The sequence below is a fragment of the Sceloporus occidentalis genome, unplaced genomic scaffold (assembly GCF_023333645.1).
Source record: "Sceloporus occidentalis isolate IW3139 unplaced genomic scaffold, rSceOcc1.0.p SCAF_1, whole genome shotgun sequence".
Taxonomy (NCBI): Eukaryota; Metazoa; Chordata; class Lepidosauria; order Squamata; family Phrynosomatidae; genus Sceloporus; species Sceloporus occidentalis.
Genome location: NW_028316981.1, coordinates 196,355,881 through 196,379,759, shown reverse-complemented (window position 1 = coordinate 196,379,759; position 23,879 = coordinate 196,355,881). Strand labels below are relative to the sequence as shown.

The window sequence follows — 23,879 nt, the reverse complement described above, 5'->3', positions numbered from 1 at the left end:
GGACTCTTTGCAGGCTCCACTCTCATTTTCCATGCATTCATAACAGGCATTGCAGCAGTGCAGGCCAAGGCACAGAACTTTACTGAGAAAAAGACTTTACTAAGCTTTTAAAGACAGCGAGGCATCCCTGTTCCTTAGAAGGTAGTGTGCATGGCACAGGTAGTAAAAGGCTGCCTTGTTCCCACTTCTTTCCATTCTGATTACTATTGGGATTTGAGAAAAAAGATCTCAGCTTGCGTGGGAGATTTTTGTTATTGTTGTGTGTCATTTCTGACTTATGGCAACCCTAAGGCAACTCTATCACTGGGTTTTCTTAGCACATTTCTTCAGAGGGGGGTTGCCATTGCATCCTTTGAGTCTGAGAGAGTATTACTTGTGCATGGTCACCCCGTGGGTGGTCCATGGCTAACTTGGGATTCGAACCCTGGTCTCCATAGTCCAACACTCAGGCCACTATGCCACATTGGCTCTCCTTGCCCTCTACTATATGTACTTATCTGCTTCTGTCCAATGATGTGTGACGAGTAACCATGAGAGAAGGCCTTTTGGAGGAGACACTGTCTAGAAAACAGCCCTCCCAGAAAGCCTTGCTGAGTGCCACATTTATATTCCTTTTTGGAACAAGGTGAAGACGTTTTCATTTTTTACAAGCCTTTTAAATACTTGTGTCTCATAATTGGGGCTTTTCAGTTGTATAAAATATGTTTTAATTGTGCTTTAGTCTTTATTAATTTGTATTGCTTAATATAAATTTTACTGATGTCTAAGTTCAGTGAATGGGCCAGAGTATTTTTTTACAGGAGAGCTATATCAATACAGTAGACAAATATTTTTTCTAAATAAAGTTTAAACTTACAAAAACAATTAAAACCTTTCATTACAAAGTTACTGGATCAAACTTTCTCTTTAGTCCAGCAGAAGTGTACACTGCAGGGTACAAGCAAAAGTCTATCTTACACAAGGCTAAACCTAAAACAAGAGGGAAGAACACTCACAGTTTCATCAGATGGGAAGTGGATGGTTTGAGGGGCCTGCTTGTTAAGAAATTTGTTCAGTAAGCGTATGTTTGCAAATGTTCCTCTTGCCATGACAGCATCATTCCCTCGGCGTGAACCATAGGAGTTGAAATCTCGAGGAGTTAGGCTACCAAGATGAAAAGTAGGCGACTTTAATGTTTATTTTAAATTACTTTTAATTTAATTAAAGAGAAAAGAAACTTTCACATATGGAACATGGTTCAGCAGAGACAAAACGTGCTCCAGAGCTTATTTCTGGCTTTAAACCAGAAACCAGCAACCAGATAGACAGCCAACTGCCTAGATAGATAGCCAACAATATTTGTTAATCCCTGGTGGGTAGCCTTGGAAGGTGTAGGGCCCAATTTCCATCTCCACTAAGGGCTGCACCATACTATTTTCCTACTATTTTTATTCCTGCCTCCCCAGTCCTCAATAACCACACAATATAGGACAATGCCTTTTCCTCCTCTTTGGGGAGAAAAGCATCTTGAAGGTTGCAATCCTACTTATTTGCATACCTGAGAGTAATTCTTGCTGGAACTGACTTCTGAATAGCTTTTACTGCACTGTAAGTAAGTGATTATGAGAGAAATAACGGCCGATAAGGACCACTCAACCAGCTTCCTCTGCCCTGGTGCCTTTCAAATGCATTGGACTACAAGACCTCCCCACATTCCTGATCATTGGCCAGGCTGGGGAGGGCTTATGGGAAGTGAAATCCCCGACATATGGAGCTCATTGGATGAGAAAGACTAGATAAAGTATATATGTACAATACCCTTTTTCTGAACTACAGCCTTCTGTAATTTCTTTTTTGGTTAAAATATAATGGAGGAAGTGACATGGAACTCCATACCATCTAGCCTGGCCCTCTGCTTCCAAGGTCAGTGGGGATGAAATACGGCAAGGGAAGTACTACAGAGTATCTTGGGTGAGGCTGTTGAGTACCTTTTGTGAATTACACTCTTCATTTGGTTTCTGATGAAGTGAAAAATCACCCTGTGACTTAGTATATATGTTGGAAGGACATTTTACAGATGGCATAAAGCTCATATTATGGTAATATGGCTCTGATATTGTACATGAGAATTAAGTATTCCTATCAGACAGAATAAACAATAAACTGATTGGAAGACACGCGAATAGAAGCAAGTCACCGAAAAGGATCCCCACTGTCTTAAGCCTTCAAAGTTTCACTTGACTCACCCTCTGCTAGTTAAGTATCGGGCAGCTGGGCTGTTCCTTGCTATATTCCCAGCAGGAGATATATGATCAGTGGTAACAGAATCACCAAGATTGAGCAGGACATAGGCATCAACTATGGATTTTGGAGGTGGAAGTTCCAAAGTCTGAAAGCATTAAAAAAAGAAAGAATTATTTTTAAACACCAGCACATGGAAGCAAGGTACAGAGAGGCAAACATGCAAATACTGCCTTCATCCAAATGGCAATAAAATTAAGCAGTTTTGAGGAAATCAGGAAAATCCAACTGCTTGTGCTTCTCAATTTCCTTGCTTGTCATAATTCCTACTCCACCAAACAGATTCTTACCCCACCTGTATGTGTGTGTGTGTGTGGGGGGGGGGGGAATTCTGGTTTTAACTTCTGAGCCTTTAAGGCAGTGATTCCCAAAGTGGGTGGTATGCCCCCCAGGGGCTGGTGGAAAGATCCAGATGGGTGGAGGGGGGAAAGGGGGCAGTAGGGGGAAAGTGAGGGGAAAAGGAGGGGCTGGGAGGGGGTCCCTTCAGTAAAAGCATTGGTGTGCAGATAAGACAAGGGGAACCAGAAGTCTTTAGGATTATGGTGGAGATGAGGATTACAATAAACTTCTTTTCAGGATTCCCAGAAAATCACCACACAGCCTCACTGATCATTTTGTGTGGTGGTGTCTCCCACTCTTTTCTTGCTTATGTGAGTTCACTACCTTACCAGCGCCTTTCACTTATACAGTGTGCCTGTGTCATACATGGGTGTGACGTAAGTGGCTTTCAGCTTACATTGAAAGCTGTGTGCTGGAAGAGGCAATGGTGTGTGTGCCTGTGGTGCGCATGCTGTGCTGCAAGCACGAGCCCCACTGTTTTCAATGAGGCTTCACCTTACACGGGAGGTCTGGAACAGATGTCCCGCATAAGGGAAGGACACACTATAGTGGCAACTGGGAAAATTGTGTGAGGCTTGGGCACAGGACATCACTTTTGTGGCTTAAAGCAGCACCATTTTGGGACAGACTGGAGCAAAGAGTTAGAGTATATAGTGGCAGCGGAGAAGTAGTGGCAAAAAGCAGCTTTCAAATTTGGGACCCTGCTCAAGCTTTGTGAGCTTTGCTGGGACTTGGCTGGCAGGCTGGAGTTGCAGTGCTGCACCTGCTTTCTTTCATCATACAGAAGAGGTAGCAGAAGAAGCAAATTTCAACTCTTGGAAAGAGTCCTTTGTCTTGGAACAGCTCCTGTAGTTAAAATCTCTCCCTTTCCAGCCCACATCAGTCTCCAGTCCAGAGCATGTGGCCTTTATAAACCCCCTACATATACACCAGCTGAACCTTTCTCTGCCCTGATGAAGGATTGAAAGTGCCTCATCTCTAGGGAGAAGCCTCTCCCTTGCTCCTGGTCACCCTGGGAGCGGCAACTGAGCAGCAGCCTGAGCAGCAACAAAGAGGCCTCTTGTCTACACTCGCCTTTGCTGCAAGGCTGACATCAGTGAGTGGCTTCTTGGTCCCTGGTCAGCCAACTGCTCAGTTGCTGCTACCATGATGACAGGGCACAAAGTGAGCAGTGGCTGAGCAGCCAGTCAAACAACAAGAAAGAAGTCTCTCACCTGCGCTGATCTTAGCTGTAAGACTGACATAAGCAAGAAGCTTCTTGGTCACTGCTCAGCAGGCTGATTGGTTGCTGATCCCAAGGTGACTGGGTGCAAAAGGAGCAGCAACTAAGACTGGTTGTTTTGAATTTGTAGTAGAAAAGGTAAAAGTAAAGGTTTCCTCTTGACAAAATTGTTTAGTTGTGTCCAATTGTAGGGAGCGGTGTTCATCTCTGTTACTAAGCCGAGGAAGCAAGTACTGTTAGAGAAGATTTGATAGTTTTGTGGCCACCATGACAATATTGAGAACAGTAGACCTAATATAAAAGAAATATGCACTGAGAAGCAGGCTCTTGGGTTGCTACCCTATAGGAAAGGGGGAAGTAGCCCAGAAAAGTTTGGGGATCACTGCTTTAAGGCTTTGCTCCTACACACTGGTGCTACTCAAGGTTGTGCTCCACTGGCTGCCAGACCCTGGCAAGTTTCCAGGAAAGAAAGAAACAATTGCAGCCAATGGGCACAAATATGGTACTGCAACTTGGTATTGGCTACTCATGTCTTCCCAATCATGATTTGGAGAGGGAGAACATTCAATCAATTCATGGGCCATCTCCTCCCTTTGTTAATGCATCTTCCCTCTTCCTTTCCAAGGAAAGAATAACAATGGTGCAGCTAACCACAACTAGCTCCCCTATTCCATTTTTAATGATCACACACACACACAAGATTACAGTGTGAAAGCTGTAAACTGCATGCATTTGTCAATGTGAAGAACAGGTATGGTATACAGGTTGAGTCTCCCTTATCTGTATTGCTTAAGACCAGAGAGTTTTTGGAGTTTGAAATACCTGTATTTGCATATGCATACATAATGAGGTATCTTGCAGTTGGGACCAAAGCCAAATCACAAAATTCATTTATGCTCCATATATCTTATACACATAGCTAGAAGGTAATATTATACAATATTTTAAATAATTCTGTGCATGAAAGAAAGTTTCTGTACACTGAACCATCAGAAAGCAAAGGTGTCACTATCTCAGCCAGCTATGAAAAAGTTTCAGGAATATTGCAGATTTCGGAATTCTGGAAAAGAAGGTCTCAACCTGTACATACATGCTACTTGTGATGTTTCTGCTAATGCAGTTTTAAGGATGGCATTTTAGCCTCTTCTGACCTGCATGAACACACACTTTGGCTCCTTAACACCTGCCCAATTCTGTTTGTTTTGAATAACCACTTCTAGGGTGACAAGGCTGAAAGGGTTAGTCACCCAAGAAAGTTGATGAGAGAGCTTACCAGAAGAGAGCTGCGGATTGACCTCAAAGATCTTGCTACTTGAAGTGAAGGACAAGGTGGTCCTGCTTGGAAGTCCAGAAGGGACAACTAGGAATCTCTCTCTCTCTCTCTCTCTCACACACACACACATGACCAACCTCTGCTTAAGGCTTATACAATAATTAAAACAAACCAAAACACACACAAGTGGTCAATGTAGGGTAGGGAGCAACCAGAAAGGTATTCTCAGAATGGGCAAGGGGAGAGCAACACTTACCAGATTCTCAAAAAATGGGGGAGATTTAATATATGTGGATTTTGGATTCCAAGCATATAACTTGTCTGATGGAACATCTAAATTATTCCAAGCTTTATTTACTGTCTGTAGAGGGGGGAACAGAAGCAGAGAGAAATAGAATACACGTGTTATATATTATATGCAAATATAACATTTTGAAATAAATCCTTCTCACAGATACTAAAAAATGGTCCTGTTTTATAGACTAGGAAACTTGAAGCAGAGGGATGGTGTGCCTTTTGCCCTCCACTTTTCAGCAGAAAGCAGTGAGCAAGGTTCACCACTGATTCCACACTTCACATATCTAAAAATCCCTGAGAATCTGAAAGCTGGAAGGGATAAAAAATTAAACTAGCCCATCTCTGTGGCCTTGAAAGAAATCTACTACCAAAGCATCTATGGTAGGAGACCATTTCATTTCAGCTTCAGAACCATAAACAAAGGAAATTACTTTCCAATAAGCCTACTTAGTCATGTTGTATTGCCAAATTCAACTGATCTGATATCTTTGGGCTAGCCTGGGCAAGATTATACGAGTGTTATATATTGTATGTTGTTTTATACTATTACATATATATTACATGTATTATATACATGTTATATAACATGTATCATTAATATTATTTGTTAATATTACATATGTAATACATAATATTAATAAATAATATTAATGATACATGTTACATATTATTAACAAATAATATGTGGGTGATGCTGAGTGTTCTTGCATTAGTAAAATATCTTGTTCAGAAGGGTTTGTCCAGGGCTCTGTGGGTACTTCTTGTGCGGACAGACAGAGAGTAGAAAAAGCACAGAATGTGCTCAGCTACTGAGTTCACACTTTAGTTTCCTTTCAACTTCTATTGTGGTCTGCTGTCATTTTAAAGGTTCCTAACCTTTATGGTTATGGAGATTTACTTGGAAGTGTACGATTGATGTTTGTTGAGATCTGTGAAGACAGAATCGGGGCTGTTTAAGAAGTCTGATAGCCATGTGTGAGGCTTCCATGCCATCCCGTCTTTAGCAGCATAAGAATAAATAATCCAGAATAATGGCAAGTGTAGAATTGTGGAAATTAAGAGTGTGCAAAACTGATATCTAGAGGTCACAGAGGTCTGTGGCCTGTACATATCAGAGAAGTAGATTGCCTTGAAATACATAAACATGCTAAAATAAACCAATTAATTTCAAAGGAGTGGCTGGATTCTCTCATACCTCGCTCCTACCTTTTCCCTTGTTATGCTGTAACAACAACAAAATGTATCACAAAATTAGTCAGATGCTCTCTTGCCTACTAATCATGTCTTATGACTATGCTATCTTTTGCCCATTCACTGCTTGGCAGAAGTACAATGCAAGTGGATTGTGAATAATACTAGCTATTCACAATTTCAGTGTGCTTCTGGGAAAGGTTTGAGCTGCTTTTCTGTAAGAGAAAAAACTTCTGTTCATTAAGTGAGGAACTCAGATAGCATTCATGCTTTAAACTCCATCTTGTGAACTGAGGAACTTCAAATTCTTTTTTCTTGAGCAATGCACTTGAAAAATTAGACAAGATGAACTTTCACACCTCTCCCAACTCTAAGATGCCAAGATTCCATAACCTGTGTGTCCTGATTATTAAAATCAGAATTATATTAAACAGCAGAATGTGGAGTCACTCACAAATACATTTTTATGTCTACTTAGGGCATTTGGAATGAAAGCAGTCAATAACATAATCCCTCTGTATTTCAACACACAGCAATACCTCTATTTTCTGGTAGACCTCTTTAAACATCCCTGGAATGACATACTGGCGCTCGACCGCCTGGATTTCTTCTCTCAAGGGCCAAATATCTTTCAAAAAGATCTTCTTTCCTTGCGCATTTACACCTGTAATGATTTGAGCAGACAGGCCTTAAACTGTGAAAGTATTTGGGAGAGGGGGAGTTTACATGCACACATCCAGAGCCAGGACACAGTAGCTATTTTTCTTAAATTTGAGGTTTATTTGGCATGGAGGAAGACCCACAGAACTACAGGGGAAACCCCCCCCCCCAATTATTTCTAATTTGGTACAATCTTTTTGGATTCTGACTTATGCAAACCAACCATTTCAAAAGGGTAATGTTTATTTTGAAGCAATGCCTTACCCAGAGGCTCCTTTTCAAAGTCAATTCTTACAGTCCCAGCAATAGCATAGGCAATGACCAACGGCGGGGAGGCTAAATAATTGGCACGAGTGTTTGGATGAACACGGCCCTCAAAGTTCCTGTTTCCAGAGAGCACACCCACTGCAACGAGGTCTCCCTGTGCAAGGGGAAGGGGGTACACACATTGAAAAGCCCAATACTTTCTGACGTGGCCAATAAGAAAAAGAGCATTCTGTGGAAAAACAACTAAACTCACTTTAAATCAATATACATATTCATGCTTTTTTCTCTCTCTCTCCTTGAAATACAAGAAATAGCTAAAGGAGGAAAGGTTTAAGGATTAATTCACTAGTGCATCAGAACAGTAGACTGCACTGAAAGAAGACTCTGTTCAATGCAAGCCTACATTGTCTCTGAACCAGAAAGGTGAATGAATTCCACTCAATTGTGTACTGTAGTCTCTCAGGTGCTTGGCAATCTTCCTGCCTTGGCAAATCCAGACAGGCATCAGAAATGAGCTATTTATCAAGGTCCCAACAAGCTGCTATACAAGTTGGGAAGGACTGTTTTCAAGGTGCAAACACACACACACACACCAGAACAATGTCACTTGAAACCAAGGTTGTATGCCTTTGCATAAACCAATTTCCTTTTTTAATTTTAAAATTTTTTGATGGATTTTTAAAAATCCATCATTTTCAAATATTTGAATCTATCCGTAACACATACATATTGCCATGTTCAGCCCTTCCTTCACCCCATTCTTTAACCTTCTTACGTCTATACTCACTTGTTCCTCCCTGCATTCTCTCTCTATTCTCCCCACCTTGTACATTCTTAAACCTTACTCCTACCTTCTACACTTACTCCTACCTTCTATCACATATCTACATTCCTTCTACCTACCTTCATTTACCTGTCACTAACAATATTCAAACTTCAGTTTTCTTTCATACTATCATAACTTCCTTCCTCTCTGATGTCTTTCCATTTTCAATGTATCCCTTTTGAAAGCAAATTTGAACCTTTTCAATACACCTACTAGCTTCGCCTTCTAAACCATGTTAATCTATCATCTATCATTTATACCTTTAACATTATGAATATGAATATATACCTTACTTTGTCCATTTATTGCCAAATATTCCTAAATCTTAATCATATTTTTGATCTATTACAATTACAATTACATTCCCCCACTGCTCCTTCAAATATTCAAAAACCAGTCGCTAAACATTTATCTGTTAGTTTATCCTTTAAAATATGTGTCAATCTGTCCATTTCTATTATCTCCAATAGTTTCATTGACATTCTTCTAATCTTGGAATGTCCTTCAGTTTCCATTCCTGTGCAAATAATACTCTTGCCGTAGCTGTCATATAAAATAATATCTTTCCATGTTTCCTTTCTAGTTCATTTTCGAACATTCCTAGAAGAAAGCTTTCAGGTCTGACTTGTAATTCTATACCTAATATTTTACAAATTGTTAGTTGTATTAATTTCCAGTATTTCTTGGCATATTTACAATTCCACCAACAGTGTATATATGTCCCAACTGCACATAAACCAATTTCCAAGTGTTGAAATAAGGATTGCTGGCAATATCAGAGCTTGAATAGGTTCCTTTTTTTTTTTTGGGGGGGGGGGGGGAGGGAATACAGTACCAAGAGTCCAGTCTGGTTGATTCTGGGACTTGAAGTCCATAATCTTTTCAAGCTCTGATACGCAGACCCTTCTAAAACTGATTTCTGATCTGATTTCACAGTGTCTTGTTTCTAAAGTCAAAAGTCATTTCTGACTCATAGTGACCCTAAGGGAAACCTATCATAGGTTTACATATATACATATACATACCCATCACACACACACACACACACACACACACACACACACTATGAATTAATTAATCTGAACAGTCGAGTTGAGGTTAGTCCTCAAGTTCCACAAATCTAATTTATATGTCAATATATTAATCAGGACTTTGTTGTCATTAATTGAATATCTCAAAAAGGCTTTTTATGGTACTTTATATGGCACCAGATAGTTTTTCAATTCAGATTGTAAGCCATTCTTTAGATTTGAAACTTCATATTAGGAGTGGTGTACACTTGCTGCAAACTTTATTATCATTACTACTATAATACTTGTTCATTTATCTCATCAGGGTCCATTAAAGTCTCATTAAAGGTTCAAACAGGCAAATTTATTTATAAGTGGAGAAAGAACAATGTATATATGTGCTGCCAATGAAACCGTGGTATTATACCTTGAAATGTTCCAAAAGGCCTCTAGTGATGACATTCATGAGGTTTGGATGTAAAACTTAACAAGCAAGGTTCCGTATCCTCACCAAATACTCACTCTCCATGAGTGTGAAATAAAAACTCTAAACCACTGGGACTGATTAATTCACTTAATAATATCCCATGAAAACTAGATGGGGTTGGGATGGAGACACAGATTTCCCAATGAAGCACAATATTATTGTTCCTAAGGACTAGGGATTATTTACTGCTCTATTGCTGTATTTGCTAAAAACTTCAGCTTTGGGTTATCAGTCACATCTGATAACATTTATCTAAGTTAAATTGCCTCTTTACTTCTTTGTAAACCAAGGCAGGGAAAGTTGTAGTTCTTTGTACCTGAGTAATGGCTTCAACAACCGGCTCGGGTAGAGGTCCACTGTTACCAATACATGTCATACATCCATAGCCAACCACATCAAACCTACAGAAAATATTAAATAGATTATGTGTGGAGAGATGAAATCCTCACAAAGTATACTGTTTGTCAAAAGGTTAGTCATACTAATATGTAAAGCATCATTACTCATGCTCCAAAATATCACTGTAGAGATGGGGGCTGGAATCATCCTGGAGACTTACAAAATCATAATTTATGGTTACACCAATGTAAACATTTTCTTGAGCATTGCACAGGAAGTACCGAGTACCTTTGCCCTCTGTTACAAAATGGCAGACAGATGGTGCTCAGGCACAGTTTTCCCCCCAACCCAAGCTGCTACAGACAGGCCCTCGGGTGCACCCTGCTGCTGTCTAGTTGCTGTCATATAGCCAGGAGAAGAGCACCCCTAGGTCTCTAGACCACCCATGTAACTACAGTGGCCAAACTTTATGCTCTGCCAGCATCCAAAAGGATCTTGGCTGAGATACATTTGCACTTAACTAGTTGCCATGAGAGCCTGGAAAAGAAGAAAGCAACTGAATTAAGATCTGAATTTCTCTCTTGGCAACATCGTAACCATCAGATATGCTCATCTCAAGCCCAATTTTTATAAAAGGAATTTGCAAAACTGCTTTAGGACCATTTGAGGCTGCAGGCAGGAAACAAGCTTAATTAAATGAGCAAAAAGTTTTCTAGTCTAGCCTTCTTCTCTGTGATTGACCAGTTTTGTAAATTCAAGGAAGGGTGGCTTTTGGGTTTTATTTTTGCTTTATTCTTTTCATGCACATGAATATTGAATCATACAATCTTCTATCTCCAGTCTGGAATGAAACAGCAAAGAAACAGTTTTAAAATAATGTATATGACATTTTTGTATAACAAAGTCTGGTCATGTATACATCAAAAATATATGAGACAAGATATATGTGGACAAAGCCAAATCCACAGATTGAATCCACACATGTAAATCTCACATTTCTTTCCACTTTTATATCATTAAGGAATTGAAACAAATGGAAAATTTGTTTTAACTTACATATACATGGCAATTGGTCAAATGACACCCCAAACACCTACTATCTATAGTCCTACTTAGGGATTCAAATGAATGCACATTGGCACCAACTTTTGCAGCGAATAAAGGTTAGGAGTGGCAGAACTCCCTTAGCCCCATCTCCTCCAATCTGAATCTTTATGCTAAAGATGGGAAAGGTGTGTGTGTGTGTCTGGGGTCAGGGTGATATCAGCAAATGCACCCCTGCAGCTTCTACACCATTTGTCTTCATGGTATTCAGCTGGAAACCTGAATAAGATCTGCATAGAACAGGAGTGGGGAACATATAGCATTATCATAGCTTGTGAGAAATACCAGGTATTTGGGGGTGGGGATATGAGAGGATTTGTCATGGCTTTTGGATTGTTTGTATGCACTGGACGAGATTTTTATACTTTTTTTAAAATGGGACTGCGGAGGCTTCAAGGGCTGCAAAAGTTGGGGCCAGGGAGTCCCCTTTCCTCACCCTTGAAGTAAGCATTTGCTTTCTTAACTGGGGAACAATTTGGTACTGAAATACAATTGGAAAACTGTCAACTCAGATCTTAAACCAAAATGAATAAATAAATACAATAAAAATAGTATCTTACCCCAGCTGGGCAAGGTAAGGCATAACACCACTCTCCCTCAGATAGTAAGTGACTACTCCACTTCCAGGGGACAGGCTAGTTTTGATATATGGTTTCACCGCTAAACCAGCTTCCACAGCTTTCTTCGCAAGCAATCCTGTCAAAACATGCCACAGCCATCTACATCAATGATCATATGAAACACTTTCTTCTAAAACAGATACTCCTTACATCTAGTTTGTACTGTCTTTTAGGCAATGGCCCTCCAAAGACCCAGACAGAAATTCTTCTCTACTTCCATAGGAGAAATCAAGGTTTTAATGTGAAACTTTCTTACTGCCAAGCATCCACTTCCTACTATTATACCCTTTCCTGACAAAAGTGTAATGTCATTTGCTTTTCTCCTGCAACAGAAGGAGAAACCAGTGATTAATCTGATGTGCAAGCAACACCTCTGACCAACCAAGGATGGATAACCTATGTTGGAATAATGGGACTCCTTTTATAATGAAAAGCAAATCTTTTGTCAGTGGTCTGTTCTCTGAGGTGTAGCAGGACTGGCTGGAGACATTTTGCTAAGGCAAAGCAGTGACTAGCACGCACCCACCCCTGTCCCACAAGTCACTTACATAGTACTCAAAGCCATTCCTGTTATTTTGGTACCTAGGATCCCAACATCCCATAGGCACCTCTTTCCAGTCATGACAGTAAATCTGTTGCTCTTTTAGAATACCCCAAGACAGGGACTACACTCTGTCTAATGACAGTACTGGCCCTGACTATTCTTAGGAATTTGTGGAAGGTAAGGAGAAACAAGTAGCTTTACTGTGCTCAGCAGGAATCTAGATGCAACAGGACTACACTCTTCATCTACAGTCAGATTTAACAGTTTGTGATGACCTCAGCTGGAAACAAAACATGAAGATACATTGGGCCCTTGGTATCCACTGGGGTTCGGTTGAAGAAAAACCCATGGATATCAAAAGCCATGAATGCTCAAGACCCATTATATGGATAGTAAAATGGTGTCCCTTATATAAAGTGGCAAAATCAAGATCTGCTTTTGAGATTCTTAAAGATATTTTCTAGCCATGGATGGTTGAATCCATGGATGCAAAATCTGTGGATATTGAAGGCCAACTGTGTATCTATGCCACAGGTTTCCAAGGATTGTAATAAGCTCCTCTACTAAGAGAACTCTGGAAACTTGTAGTCCTTGGTGGGGGGTGGGGTGAGAATCTGTGAGGATGTCTACATCTCCTCTCTAAGGAGGCATTAGTGTCTTGAGTAAACAGAATACCAGATTTGCAGAATGAACACAAAGTATATAACTTGAAGCAACTACTGTTTTTGGACCAAATTCCTATAAAGTTATCAACTTGGAATTTTATCATAATACAGAATTACTGTTTTTTTTTACCAAAATGTATTTTATTATACTAAGTATGAAAGGCATGTACAAAAAGACAAAACTTATAACTAGTAGAAATGGATCTGTGCTCATCCACTTGGAAGCAATTGTGTTCACCAAAATGAACAACTGATTAATTCTATCCCATCTAGTGATCTGTTGTGCCATGAGGGGACTCAGTGAAGTGATTCACAGCAAATAAAGTGAAAGATTGTGCATGCTGACACCATACACTTACCTGCTCCTAGCATAACAGATGGATTACTTGTGTTGGTACAGCTAGTGATGGCAGCAATCACGACTGACCCATGTGTAAGTTCAAATTCCATGTCACTGTAAACAAATTTCACTTTCTTGTCATGATGTTCAGAGGCAATCTGGAAACCTTTAAACCCTTGCTAAATGAAAAAGCAAACGAGGAAACAGAAGTATTTTAAATTATGGGAAGAAATGCACCAAGAGGGAAAAAAAGAGAGAACAGAGCATGTAGTTCTGTCAGTCATTCTGGTCAAAGGTACTAATTTGATCAAAAAACAGAATGAGAACAATTTGGATCTGCAACACAGTGCTGAATGAAGAGTCGGGGTGGAGAAACTTTAGGCCTTCGGCTGTAGTTGACTCTGTCTCCTATCAGCCCTAACTGATAGTTCAACATCATCTGGAGGATCACGGTTTCTCCTCACTCCTACTGGATGGTAGTGCCTAAAATTCTGAAGTACTTTCTTTACACTCTACTATAATGCTGCACTCTGATTTGAGAATGGTTAAGTGATTTCAGAATAATTCTGTTTTAGCCAGACATTGGCTCAGAGAAATACCTTGAATTAATCATGTAAAAATATAGAAGGACTGTACTCTAGACAGCAAGTATGAAGCAGTATTGACTTCTGTAGTTAAGAAAAAAGAAATCATCTTCACTGCCAAAAGAAGAGGCATTACCTTTGCTCCCAAGCATGTCTCAAAATCCTTCTTCATGTCAGAGACCATAACCTTGTCCTGTGGTCTTTTAGGTCCGCTGCAGCATGGTACTACAGTCTGGAGATTCAACTCTATAATCTATGTAAAAGAGATACCAGCTTTTTCTTGGGTATGTGTAAAAATAAGCAAGATGCAATGCTTCAGTCCAACATATGGTGCTTTACTCCCACCCAAATGAGTTTTTTTCCTTTACATTTTCCCATTATAAATATTCCTCAGGGGACATCTTGTCGCAGAATAGTTAATTTCTAGAGGAAATATAGTATATTATTGAATAAATAAAATGTTAGGCCAAAGAGTACATTATAGAGGAGTATTACTGTTAATTTCCTTATGTGAAAATAAGAATGAAAGGTTGTTGCCAAATAATGATCTCAAAGCATTCTTGTTAAGTGCTGCAAGACTAGAAACAGTGAATTCACTAACAACGTTAGAAGTTCTTTCAATATAAAAGTGGATAAATAGAGTGTGGTCTACAACACTATCCAAAAAGCTAATATATAAAATTAGATTAGCAAGAGGAGAAACCAAAAAGGATAAATTTGAAGAAGCATGGGCCTGAAACAGATGAGCAGACCAGGGTGGCTTCCTGCCACTCCTGGGGTGTGGCATTTACATAATGCATGCCCCCGGAGTGCCCAGAAGCCACCCTGGGGCTACTTAAGGTAGCCCAAAACCAGTCCCAAAAGGAGATGATCTTTTCCACTCCTATTTGAGACTGCGTCAGGAGTCGTGGCATGTGTTCACCATGGCTCTGGGGTGATCAGGCTGGGAGCGGCTTCTGGTAAGAGTAAAAGGTTTGAGAACCAATGATCTGGGCTGAATGCATGTAGATTTTCTATGCTCATTATTTTCATTTTGTTAATGTTGAACATTAAGCCTACTTTAGCACTATGGCACCTGAACAATGACTACAGGAAGTGCCACACTACTGGCAGGTGTTGGGAACATTGCTTGCTATTTGGTTTTTCTCACTATAGAAATGTTATGACTAGCTCACTAAGTTTCCACCATTTTAGAAGCCATACTTTCCCAGGTTATCAAAAGTGGCAGAAAGGATTCTGAGAGATATGACTGTTTATTTGAGAAATATATAAATTAAGGAAACCTACCTGAGTAAATTCCGGATCCTGAGATGAGTTATTGAAATCTCTGAACATTCCTGCAGCCTCAAGGTACTTTCTTATATGCTGAATCTTTTCTTGATCACGGCCTAAAACAGCCAGAATAACAATCAAGTTGCAATATCCAAGATGTATTATTTTAAAAGAAGACCAAACAACTGAGCCATATCCATAATTACATGAAACATAAATGATTAACTTTTAGTTGCTATAATCAATGCAATTAAGTAATTCTAACACCATATTATCTGACTCCAGACTAAAGCACATTGAGAAGAACACAAATGCAATATTCCAATTTCTCCTAAAGCACATAAATCAGGGAATACAGCCCCAATTCAGATATAATGCCAAGGCATTGGTACTGGTTATAAAAACAAGCAGGTGAGAGCCAAAGGATCATGTGATACCATGTTCACTCCCAATTCCTTCAAGAGGGAAGATAAGCTTCCTACTATTGTTTGTAACAAGCCAGTTTTCAAATGAATGTGAACATTTATTTGATAAATATGATGAACTATGGTCTTTAAAAACCACTGTTTGTTTACAAACCAGAATAACAAACAAACTGGCTTTTACATGGCAGTTTTCAGTATTTCGGAATACTGAGAAACAAATGAGAAACATTTGTTGCAAACCTTAAATAAACTCTCTGCTCGTACACAATTAGGGTTGTGAGGGAGGTCTATGAGCATATATTAGGTCTTACAATGGCAAACCAGAGTTAATTATTGAATATAAGTGGGCTATATGGTTCCAGATGTTACTTCATCTGTACTGGAATTATGGCAGTCAACCTAGCTTTACAAAAAATCCAACAATTTCAACAGCTGAGGCGTGTTGCTGCCACTCACCTGTTTGGATGAGGTATTTGATGCTGACTTCATCAACTGGGAAGAATGCTGCAGTGGCTCCATATTCTGGGCACATGTTGGCTATAGTGGCTCGATCCGCAATGGATAGCTGAGCAACACCAGGCCCAAAGAACTCTACAAATTTACCCACAACTCCAACCTGGCGTAGATGCTGAAACAGATTAAGAACTGCATTCAGTCCTATTGGACACTGTCTTAATTCTATGTGATGTTTTAGAAAGAAAGACCATAGTCAAACGTACTTAAGTTGAAATCTCCAATTCCAAACTGGAATCTCAATTTCTCAACAAAGCCACAGTCTGATTTGAAAACTATTATCTGGAAGCAAGTCCCATAGATTTCAATTACACTTCCAGGAAAACGTGTTTAAGATTCTAGCCTTAGTTTGCCTTTTTTTTCATATTATCTTTATTGAAATTCATTTACAGCTTTAGAACATATACATATTTCATTTCTGTTTCTTAATCCATATAGGATAACTTACTAGGGCTTACATAGCATCTATATGATACATTGAATTATTTTTACTTCAAAACAGCTAACATTACAATAAGTAAGCCATTTAAATTATATCTTCTTTTATCTTACATCTCTTGAACCAATATTTCTCTATCGGCTCCCAACCTCTTAGTAGCTTCTCTTTTTGTTCATTCTTAATCAATGTTGTTAGCATATCTAATTCTTTTAACTCCATCACTTTCTGCAGCCATTCATCAATAGTGGGAACTATTTTTTTCTTCCATTTGCTTGCCAGGAGTAACCTGGCTGCCGTGATTAAGTATAAGATAATTCTCCAAAGTTTTTGTTCATTTGTTACTCCTAGAAATGATGTCATATTCAAAATATATATTTCTGGTACACACGGATATGTTATTTTAAATATTTCTTCTATTTTATAGTGTATCTTGTACCAGAATCTTTTAATTTTAGAACAGGACCACCACATATGCAAATACTGTCCAGTGTTTCTTTGGCATTTCCAACACGTGTTATTACTTAACCTATAAATTTTTGCAAGTCTATATGGTGTATAATACCACCTGTTGGAAACCTTTAAATAATTCTCTTTTAGATTTTGTGCAAGAGTAAACTTATTCGTTTTTCTCCAAGCGTTTTCCCAATCCTCTAAAGCTATAGGGTGACCTATCTCTTGGGACCATTTAATCATATTTGTTGTGATTGTTTCCTGTTCCGTATTTCTGCCTAACAATAATTTATATAGTTTTGATATTTTGCCTTTGTCTTTTTCCCATAACAGTTTGTCCAATTCGTTCGTATCCTTTTCAAATTCTATAGTCTTTATATCCTCTTTAATTTTCTGTTCTAATTGCATATATCCGAGCCAATTTATTTTTATCCCTTTTTCTGCTAATTCCTTTTCCGACATCATTTCTGGTTTCCCAGCTGAATTGAACTTAATCAAATCTTTATATCTAAGCCAATCTTTTACTATTTCCCCCCGCCCAAAAAATGCTTCCTGCACAGATACCCATTGAGGCAAACCAAAATAAAATATCTCCTTTACTGTCTTCCATGTTCTAAGCAACGCTTTTCTAAGTGTATGTTTATAAAAAGTTTTATCTGCTTTCTCTTTGCTATACCAAAGGTACGCATGCCAGCCGTATCTTGTATTGATAGCCTCTAAATTTAGTAGGTGTTTATTTGATAGCGTTACCCAGTCTTGAATCCATACAATGCTGCACGCTCTGTAATAGATTTTCAAATCTGGTAGGGCACAACCACCTAAGGCTTTGTCCTTCTTTAGTATATTCCTCTGTATTCTTGCTTTTTTTCCTCTCCAGACAAATTTAGCTATTATGTTCTCCCATTCCTTAAACACTTTATCATTGATAATTATTGGCAGATTAGTAAATAAAAACATAAATCTTGGCAATATACTCATTTTAATAGTTGCAATTCTACCCAATAATGATAAATCATTAGTTTGCCTTTTGTGTGTCACTCTGTAGTGTGTCAAACTACAGAATGATTCAAAATCAAAGTCACAAAGGTCCAGGTATTAAGAACTGTCTTGGCCTTTACAGCTTTTCTTGCAAGAACAGTAAATTTATTGTTCCTCCAGAGTTATATTTAACAACATGTATGTAGCATATTTACAATAGTAATTTTGTATTTTAAAAACATTTTGCTGTAACTTGTTTCTAAGACTTGAGAAGGTCTATTTTATTTGACTATAATCTGTAAAGGACATTTTGCCATTTTAATATACCTGTTCATTTTTATTTTGGACATTCTGTTTCTTTCACTGACAGATTCTGCTGACCTTCAGTTACATGCAATTAAGTATGTATGTATGTATGTATGTATGCAACTACTTAGAAAAAACCTCTGTTTTCTTCCCAGTCTTTTAAAGAAGCATAGAGAAGAAAAGCTTTTGCTTCACTGGCTAGCAAAACATACCAGCCATTTCAAGAGTATTTATACATTACATCTGGATGCTATTGTTATAAGAGGTTCAGAGTAGGACAAAGAGACAGTACTGCATCCACGGCTGTTTTAACTGTTTCAAAACTGCACCCAACATGGCTAATGATAAATGACTCTGAGAGCTATAGCCCCACCTCTGTCCTTCCAGAAATGAAATGACTATGAGTTATGGAGTGATGCCATGTTATTACCTTGGTAACTGTGAGAACAATATCTGTAGATGTGACAAGTGATTGAGGACTTCCTATCAGTTTGTAACCAATCACTTCAGGGAGCACCATGCTGATCGGCTGACCCAGCATCACTGCTTCTGCTTCAATGCCACCCACACCTGTTCAATAAGAAGGCAATCATTAAACAAAACTGTTTTCTTCACAGACAGTTAAACAAGAAGTGAAAAGAAAGGTAGTATGAGACAATATTCAAGACATGAAATGAGCTGATAAAAACTCATTAGTCTGAAATATGGGCAGTGAAAATATTCTTGCTGTCTTGTACTTTTAAGTTGTACGTATTCACCTTCAGTAAGAGATTTTGCAGGTCATAAGAACCTAGAAGCAGCCATACAGAATCTGACTAAAGGCCCATCCAGTCAAACATTCTGTTCCAACTAGAAGCCTAGAAGGCAACAAACAGATGGGCTGCAATAGCACTCTCTCACTTGTGTTCCCCAGCAAAGGTCAACAATACACTTTTATGATGCAGCACCAGTTACAACATTTGAAAACCTAACACAAATCTCTTATCAGATTTCAAAATACATTTAACCCATCTCCAACTAAGTTACTCTATGCATTACTGTCCTTGTTTTCAACGACCTGTTCAATGCTAAACATGCAGCGTAACTTTGTCCTAATAGCTTTAAGTTAAGGATAGTACTAGCTAACTTCTTTGGGGCAGGGATTTGTCTCCTTGTACTCTTTAAAGGTGGATGTATACCTATATATTTACTTAAGCACACTGATATGATACTCAGCTGATTTGACAAGTGAATCACAGAATCAATAAATGCTTAAAATGTAATTGTGAGTTTAAAACAAAAGGTTTAAATAATATTTAAAAGGTCTGTGAGATCTTAAAAGGCCTAGGGAAATAAAAAAAAAGTATTTTCCTGGTGCTGAAAGAAGCAATGAAGAACAAGAATTGATCACAAATTGTTATCACCAAAACACAACATTCCTGAGTTGTCTTTTCCTCTCTCTGGTGTATTATCTTACTTCCATAAAGCTCTGTAAGCACCCATCAAAGATGACACAGGGAACTCTGAACAAAACAACATCAAATCATACATGGTGAAAGAAAGAAAGTGAGTCATGCTATCCTTCAGATTCAGTTCTGTTCTAAATCCAGTCCTGCCTAACATTTCCCAGGAAAATACAACAATGTGGCCATACCTTTGACCTTCCACTCATAAAAGGCATGCATATATTTGGCAGCAGGCCTGGACAGGCAGAAGCAGGGCCAAAGTGGTTACATAGCTGAAAATGGTCTGAAGATTTTCATTTGAACCTGTAAACCAGATTTGGTGGGGAGATCACCAAACATTGGGTAACCTCTGTGCAATGCAGCCCCTGTGGAGCCAGGATAGAGATAGCAGGAGGAAAGGTTTTGAGGAGAATATGAAGGAAGAGGACATGTCAATTTGTTCTAATGTAACTGATCAAGGCCCAATCAAGGAAGATAACAGAAGAGACAATGTTATCTTACCGTGTACAGTATTGGATAACCGTGCGATAATTCTGTTGATAAACAATGTTACGCAAATGTTTTGTTGTATGTATATATGAATATTACATGTTTAAATTAAAAAAAAAGTTCTAATGTAACTGAAGACTGGTACAGATGGCCCTGACAGGGCAGCTTGACGCCATCCCTTTGAGTGCCAGATTGGGGCCACGGCAACCACATGCCGTGACCCTGATCCGACATTTTTCAGGCCCAAAAAGAAGCAGCAGAATGTTGCTTTTTGGCACTACTGTGGCGTGTGGTGTATGAACGCTGTATCACTGGAGTGCTGCAATGCTGCTTGCCGTCTGGGCAGGTGGGCGGCATGATATCAGCTTGGGAGAGTGTTGGGGCATGTGTCTTCTAAATGCCATGCCCCTACGCCACCCCCAAGCCGGCGTATTGTGCCACTGTGTTCAGGCTCTGAGACAAGATAGAAACATAGATAATGAGAAGTCCTGAAGAGGCTGAGAAAAGACTGGGAAGGTGAGGAGGAGGAGGAAGAAGAGTTACATGCTGCCAAGCAGCTGCATCACAAATATCTGTTGATAACTGATGCCAGCTACCTCTTTATTTCTGGGCTGCATGGTTATTGATTGGTTTTCAGAAATTACATTGCATTTGTGGACTCTATAATTATTGCACTCTTTCCCTTCGATTTGGTCATTTCAAATTTACTTTGAACTACCTGTATGTTTGAAGGTCTGGGGGCTTTCAAAAAACAGCCTTGAGACTGTACAGACTGTAGTTTGCCCATGCCTCTTTTTGCATCTGGTTGAAAGAAATGGCTGAATTTACCTAACTATGTACCATCTAAGTCACAGTGGTTCTCAAACTATGGCTCTCCTAATGTTTTGGACTTCAACTCCAATAAGTCCCAGCCTGCTTGACCAAATGATCAGGGATTCTGGGAGCTGAAGTCTAAAATGCCTGGAGGACCCAAGGTTGAGAATGATTGATCTAAGATAACACAAGAAAACCTCAAAGAGTTTATTCAATACATTGTATGTACTGGTATATTAGGCTTGACTAACTGGTTATTGGGGATATCCTTCAGAAACTTTGGGGGAATGAGGGAATCCAAAGAAGCAAGTCCTTCTGGTTTGCTGGTGGATATGGGGTCAATCATTCCCCAGAAATTTGGAAAAGACAAAGATGTTCTTTAAATGGAGTGACAGTGTGTATGTGCCTTCAAGCTGTCTGTCAACTTATGCACATTGTGTGGTGGACCATCTTAATCAACTCCCACAGAGATTCTGAGTCCTAATAAGTGTAAAACCCATCAGACACTGATATCTCTGTGACAATGGAACTGCAGAAAGTTCCTCTGCTCCAAGACCACCAGATACCATTGGGATAGACCCATGTTTGTTATACTGATCATGAAGTCCTGAGCCACTCTTGATACTGTAGCCTCAGTACAGATGATGAAGTCCCCAGCACAACATCCTCAGGGGATCTTACATTCATTTTCTTACTTATCCACTCTAAACCAGTGTAGATGTGATCCTAGCACTCTCTTGGTTCTACTCCTGCTGTCTTAACCATGGGTATGTAATAAACCAGCACCATTAACCACCAAAGTAACTAAGTGAGGAAGACCACACAGAGCAGTTATATTTATATATATTTTTGCCAGCCAAGTCATATAATTAAAATCCACACATTAATCCACATAATTAAAATTTGCAAAACACATTTTAAGTACTAAGGGATCACTTACCCCAGCCAAGAACTCCTAAGCCATTAATCATTGTGGTATGTGAATCAGTGCCTACCACACTGTCTGGATAATAGTATCCATTTTGATCAAAGACAACTCTTGCTAAGTATTCCAAATTCACTTGATGGATAATCCCTGAACCTGGTGGAATAATCCTCATGTTCTGGAATGCTTGGGAGCCCCACTAAAACACAAAAGATAAAACACACTTAGGTACAAGAAAAGCTAAGGTCTAGCCAGCATGTTACTTTGTCCTAGCAGAAGACATTCCTGCCAGTGGGTACCAGGATCTGAAGAATCCACATCTGAAATACTTATTAGCCATAGGCCATTATAAACAGGACCTGAAGAGCTAGTAAGGATGGGATACAGAACCTGTCTCCAACCTTCAGCCTCTCAGATTCTTTCAAAGCTTCATCATCCAACCTTTAGAGATCCACAACAGGTCCATTATTTTTGAAATAAAATATGAAAAATGTGTTATCAAAATGGTATAGTCACACCACATTATGGTCTGTAGTTATACAGAATCAAAAAATTGGGTGTAAATAGTAAAGACAAAAACCCATGTTTATGAAAAATAAAACTGCACAACAAGACAAAAAACAAAATCCTACAGTCTTGTCTAGAAAATTACTTCTTTCTTCTGTTCTTCCATCTATTGTCTGGCTGAGTTATATGACAGTCAAGTTATAATGGGTAGCTCAATGTTTGCCTTTCCTTCAACAGAAAAAAAAACACAACAAGCATTTAAATAAGGCACGTGGGGCTCTAAGCACCTTGTTTTCAAGTAGATTGTGGAAGGCTTCTAAAAGTGCTAATCTACTTGAAAACAAGGTGCATGGGCCCCCAAGAGCCTTGCTTTAAGCCAAATTATGACATTTTTTTTGTTGAAGATGCAAAGAGTAGGGTGGAAGTAGCCTGCATGTTGCCCTCTCCTGTCCTATAAACTTAGGTTCCTGTACTTTCTGGGGTCAAAAGAGGGCCATTTCCTCTGTCACTCCCTCTGAAAGAATTCTTACCATACCTTTAAGAACTCAAATCGTTCTTTGTTCCTTTCAAACTCCAGATCTTGATTCTTTTCTAAACTGTCTGGCCTGCAAAGAAAAAATATGGATTATAAGTGCGGCAGACCTTTAGCAACATGCAGAGTGTGGTCCGATGTGTGTGGGCCAAAAAAAGAAAAGAAAAGAAACAAAGCAATTTTTGTATTTATTTAGCTCAGCTGTTTTATGCACTTTAATTACGTTGCACCAGGGAGCTAGAGAGAAGCAGTGAAGAAAGCTTAAGTAGCTTTTGCAGTAATTCTTACTGTCTGGCTCAAGTGCTAATTCCAAAGTGAATGTAGGCATGTTGGCAGAGCCTTGGTGGCAGAGTAAAAGCAATGGAAATTTTGCTAAAACATTAATTAGATAAGCAGTAAACATTACACTAGGGGGTAAAATATTACACTGTTGAGCTCACCAAATCTGTACAATGCTTTGTAAATGTACTTCAGAGGCTGTGCATGGTATGTGAGCCAAGATAAGAATATAAGATGGGAACTGCTGGCTCAGACCTACCTAGCCCAGCATCCTACTTTCCACAGTGGCCAATCAAATCCCTACAAGCAGGATATGAGGGCAACAATATTCATCCACAGTTGTTTCCCAGGGGCCATGCTGCCTGCCTCTATATCATTATCTAGCATCCACTGTCAGCCTATTTTTCCAAGAATTCAGCTATTTGTCCTTTGAAGTTAAGTTGGTGTCCACCAGAACA

At 39.1% G+C, this 23,879-nt stretch overlaps 1 protein-coding gene across 2 annotated transcripts in view; it reads right to left on the bottom strand.

The window, feature by feature from the left end:
* The window catches only part of LOC149323176 (cytoplasmic aconitate hydratase), a 62,098-nt gene that overhangs the window by 3,540 nt on the left and 34,679 nt on the right, over positions 1-23,879 (bottom strand). For both annotated transcript variants that reach the window (XM_089488163.1, XM_089488157.1), the window contains exons 5-18: positions 23,146-23,215; positions 22,119-22,302; positions 18,862-19,001; positions 16,202-16,373; positions 15,336-15,436; positions 14,185-14,301; positions 13,484-13,643; positions 11,856-11,991; positions 10,169-10,253; positions 7,527-7,683; positions 7,142-7,266; positions 5,371-5,475; positions 2,226-2,368; positions 996-1,143 (exon numbers count right to left, since the gene is read on the bottom strand). In XM_089488163.1, the coding sequence (XP_089344289.1) occupies positions 996-1,143; positions 2,226-2,368; positions 5,371-5,475; positions 7,142-7,266; positions 7,527-7,683; positions 10,169-10,253; positions 11,856-11,991; positions 13,484-13,643; positions 14,185-14,301; positions 15,336-15,436; positions 16,202-16,373; positions 18,862-19,001; positions 22,119-22,302; positions 23,146-23,215 (1,843 nt within the window). The remainder of the gene's footprint in view (positions 1-995; positions 1,144-2,225; positions 2,369-5,370; positions 5,476-7,141; positions 7,267-7,526; positions 7,684-10,168; positions 10,254-11,855; positions 11,992-13,483; positions 13,644-14,184; positions 14,302-15,335; positions 15,437-16,201; positions 16,374-18,861; positions 19,002-22,118; positions 22,303-23,145; positions 23,216-23,879) is intronic.